The 3735-nt window shown below is 42.2% G+C and overlaps 1 protein-coding gene across 2 annotated transcripts in view; it reads right to left on the minus strand.

The window, feature by feature from the left end:
- Positions 1–3735, minus strand: part of BMP2 (bone morphogenetic protein 2) — a 34868-nt gene that overhangs the window by 29453 nt on the left and 1680 nt on the right. For both annotated transcript variants that reach the window (XM_003788019.3, XM_023512267.1), the window contains exon 2: positions 3460–3735. This exon is cut by the window's right edge and continues 98 nt beyond it. In XM_003788019.3, the coding sequence (XP_003788067.2) occupies positions 3460–3735 (276 nt within the window). The remainder of the gene's footprint in view (positions 1–3459) is intronic.

Below are 3735 nucleotides of genomic sequence, written 5' to 3' on the forward strand. Positions count from 1 at the left end.
AAAAAAAAAAAAAAAACTTCCATTAAAACAATAAAAAACAACAAGATCTGAGGATATACAGGCAAATCAGTAAAGCTGGAAATCACTATCCTAAAACACAATGAAAGGAGCTACTGCACCCAAGATTTTCCAGAAGATAAAACAATGGCTAAGGAACTGATCAAGGGGGGAAAAAAGATAAAACACAAAAGCTTCAACAGAATCTGTTTCTGATTTTTTTAAGACAACAAAGAAAACAGCAACCAAGAAAGAAGAGCACAGCTGTCCTCACTAACCCTGATTTGGTCTCTGCACACCCTTAGCTCCCATATCTTCGAAATGATCGAGGTTGTCTGAATGTTCAGTGAAACATGCAAAGGCCACGTCTAAAAAAGATAAAATAGCTCAGTGTAGAAGGATTAAGAGGTTCTACAAAGAAGTAGAACAGAAAATGTCAATGCCAAAGAAATAATCGCTGGGCACCAAAGCTTCAATTTACATAAGTATTTTCAAACAGAGTAACTTTCCCACGTAATGGGGCTTTTTGCAATCACATTGCATACCTGGGGACACTGTCAGGTATTTCAGGTCAATATTGGATGGAGGTGGGTCTATGTTTCTGAATTCTCTGCACTGGGACTTTGTGCTACAGGTTCTCCACCATAGAGCAATAGCTGTTTCTTCAACTTACCTATTATGTAGGTATTTTCATGATAACTGAATTTGGGCAGGGAGGGTTAATCTCAGTTTAAAAGTTTTAGTCATAGAGGCAATTAATCCAGTTATATCATGCAAAAAGAAGACTGCATTCTTCAGGGTCTGGAGCTGGTCCTTCTATGGCTCAATCTGACAGACAAGCCCAAAGACTTTTTGCTGGGCCAATGGAAGTCAACCAACTTCAATGTGTTTTCAACTGTAGCAAAGCATAAAACACTCTTTCCAGTTGGAGAAGAGATTTTTCTATCTTCAGTGGCAGTTTTGAACAGCCTTATATGGCTAAAGCACTTTTTAATAACTTTGAAAAAAGAAAATATTAGCAGTAGCAAACCATAAAACACTCTTTCTAGTTGGAGAAGTGATTTTTCTGTCTTCAGTGGCAGTTTTGAAAGGCCTATATGGCTAAAGCACTTTTTAATAACTTTGAAAAAAGAAAATGTCAGCAAAGCTTACACTCTCACAAATAAAAGCCATTATAGAAAGAACTAGAAAAGTTCAATAGGAGAAATAACAACTGATAATTCTGTTCAGCTCTCCTATCATATGGTTGCATTATATTCACATTGGCTGAAAAGATGCCCACATGACATCCCTTGTCTTGTTAACTCTACCACTAAACTATCAGATCCCACTAAAATTAAAGAAAAAAAGAAAAGAAAGGGGAAAAAAAGTAATTCTTGTAATCAGGTCCTTTTGCCTTTTGGTCCTTTGCCAAATGAATGCCCATTAATACCATATAAACCAAATTCTGCACTTGAGCCAGCAGTCTCAAGCACATGGTTTATTAAGAGATTTTTTAGTAGCATTTATGGCACACGGTTGTTTATAAAAAATCAAATCTGGGTTACACAACAAAAGGTGCTATATCCAGACTAATGATGATGTGCAAGTTATAAAAGGAAAATAAATGGATTTGTTGAAGTTCAGAGCAAAAACTACATAGCTTTTCTCTATCATCTAACTGCAAAGTATTAAGACGTCAAGTATTACAAGTTGGTTTAGTTAAGTTAGTAACTTCTATACTCTTTTTCATGTAGCATTTACACTTTAAAAAGTATAAATTTTGACTTACAAACTCAAGCCTGATATTGAAGTCAAAATAACACACTCAAATGACATACACCCTAGTCAGTTTTGATCAAGCCACTTCTAAAAGAATGAGACATGTACATCAGACTTCACTGGCAATTCAATGTTTCAGGTCTTAGCTTTTAAAAGAGCATCCTTTTAAGCTACAAGAGGGATAGGCTGAAACAACTATTCTTGCTACTTTTCTATCCAGAAAACTATTCTAATCAGCATCAGCTGGGAATGATGAAGTGAATCTATAATCATCAAGGGTTAAGACGACAGAATGTGCAGGAATGGAAGTATTCCTACTTGTGACCATGGACAACTTCCGCTCTCAGTGGATGAATTCAGGAGGAGTAGAATGAGATCTTGCTCCCTTTCAAATCCCTGATTTCTGCTAGGAGGGGGCACCACACTTAGAGATGTGCTTGAAAATGAACTGACAATTGATTTATTGTCCCCTTCCTAATGTACAGCTGCCTCCATGATGAGGAAGGATACTCTGTCTGTGACTCGCCTCTGGGAGTCTTCCCATTATCAATCAGTGTTCTCATAATCAATCATCCTTCATTCACACTGGGAGAAAACTTCTGGCTTTGCCATTTCTGATTCCTATCAATGTAGATTCCCACTTGAAATTTACCACCTCAGCAAGGCAAGGCAAGAAAAAGGGATCTTCTCCCCTAGAACTCTTCAATATGCTACAAGTGGCAGCTCTGTGACATACAACTTTCTACTCTTTTTCTGGAACTTGAAGGAAGCCATGCTGTCCTTAAAATGCAGAAAACCTGTGTAGAAAAAGAATTGAGGCGGGACATATTTTTGACTAATTGCTCCAAGAACTTAAGTAAAGAAGAGTTCAATAGCTGCTCTAGGACATTTCAAACTGACTAACCGCCCTGTGATGAAACAAGCAGAGATATCCTACCTTAGAAAAAACCACATGCAGTATCATAAAAGAAAAAAAAAAAACCATTTCACTGCACATGAAGGAAAACAGACAGCTCCTGCAAAAGCTTTTATCTGAAGGCTCGCCTTGTTTCTACCCAGAGCCTATCTCAGATTTAAGCACAAGACAAGAAAGTCATTGTGGAAACAATAAGATTGATTGTGGAATTGATCTCCCACGGGGATTAGATTGGGATTCAAAATCTTCCAAACCAGGCCCAGATCAACTGTAAATTAGAAAGACTTTGGGGCCCTGGGTTTTGATTTTTCAATAGTATCTCTGCATTTCTGCCTTAGGTTCTGTCTGGGCTGAAGCCTCAGCTTACACAGCAGATTTATAGAGCCAGGGCTTCTCAACAGACTTGAAGCAATCCCAGTCTACCTCCCTTCTGCTGCCCCCAAGGCGATCTCGCACGGTTAGGTGACTGGGGGCATGCCTCTCGCCCTCATCTTCTCCATCATCTGATTTCTCTCCAGTTCCTGGGGGAGGAGTAGCTCTTCTGGCTGCAAGCCAGGAAAAGGGTGCGGATTTACTAAAGGGAATCCCTGAATTCCTGGCTCCCCCGCCACAACAGCAGTACGTAAAAATCAAATTCACGAAGTACGGTACAGAAGCAAGAGTGGAGACCTCTGCGGTGCGCTGACCAAGCTGCCTCCCCGGGATGCCTGCAGCCTGCCCACCTTGGGGGGAGCTTTGCTCGGTGACCCTGTCCCCCCGCCCGCACTCCCCGCTTCCAGCCTCACCTTCGTGGTGGAAGCTGCGCACCGTGTTGGCGCGGCTGGCTGCCCTCTCCAGACGATGGTCCGGGGCGGGCGCACCGGGCTGGCCCGAGTGCCGGCGGTACAGGTCCAGCATGTAGGGGGGCACCACGGCGTCCCTGCTGGGGGTGGGTCTCTGTTTCAGGCCGAACATGCTGAGCAGCCGCAACTCGAACTCGCTCAGGACGTCGTCCGAGGGCTGGGATGAGGGGCGGCTCGATGCCGCCGCGAACTTCCTGCGGCCCAGTTCGGGAATGAGAC

The sequence above is a fragment of the Otolemur garnettii genome, unplaced genomic scaffold (genome assembly GCF_000181295.1).
Source record: "Otolemur garnettii isolate 467f Iridium unplaced genomic scaffold, OtoGar3 scaffold00025, whole genome shotgun sequence".
Taxonomy (NCBI): domain Eukaryota; kingdom Metazoa; phylum Chordata; class Mammalia; order Primates; family Galagidae; genus Otolemur; species Otolemur garnettii.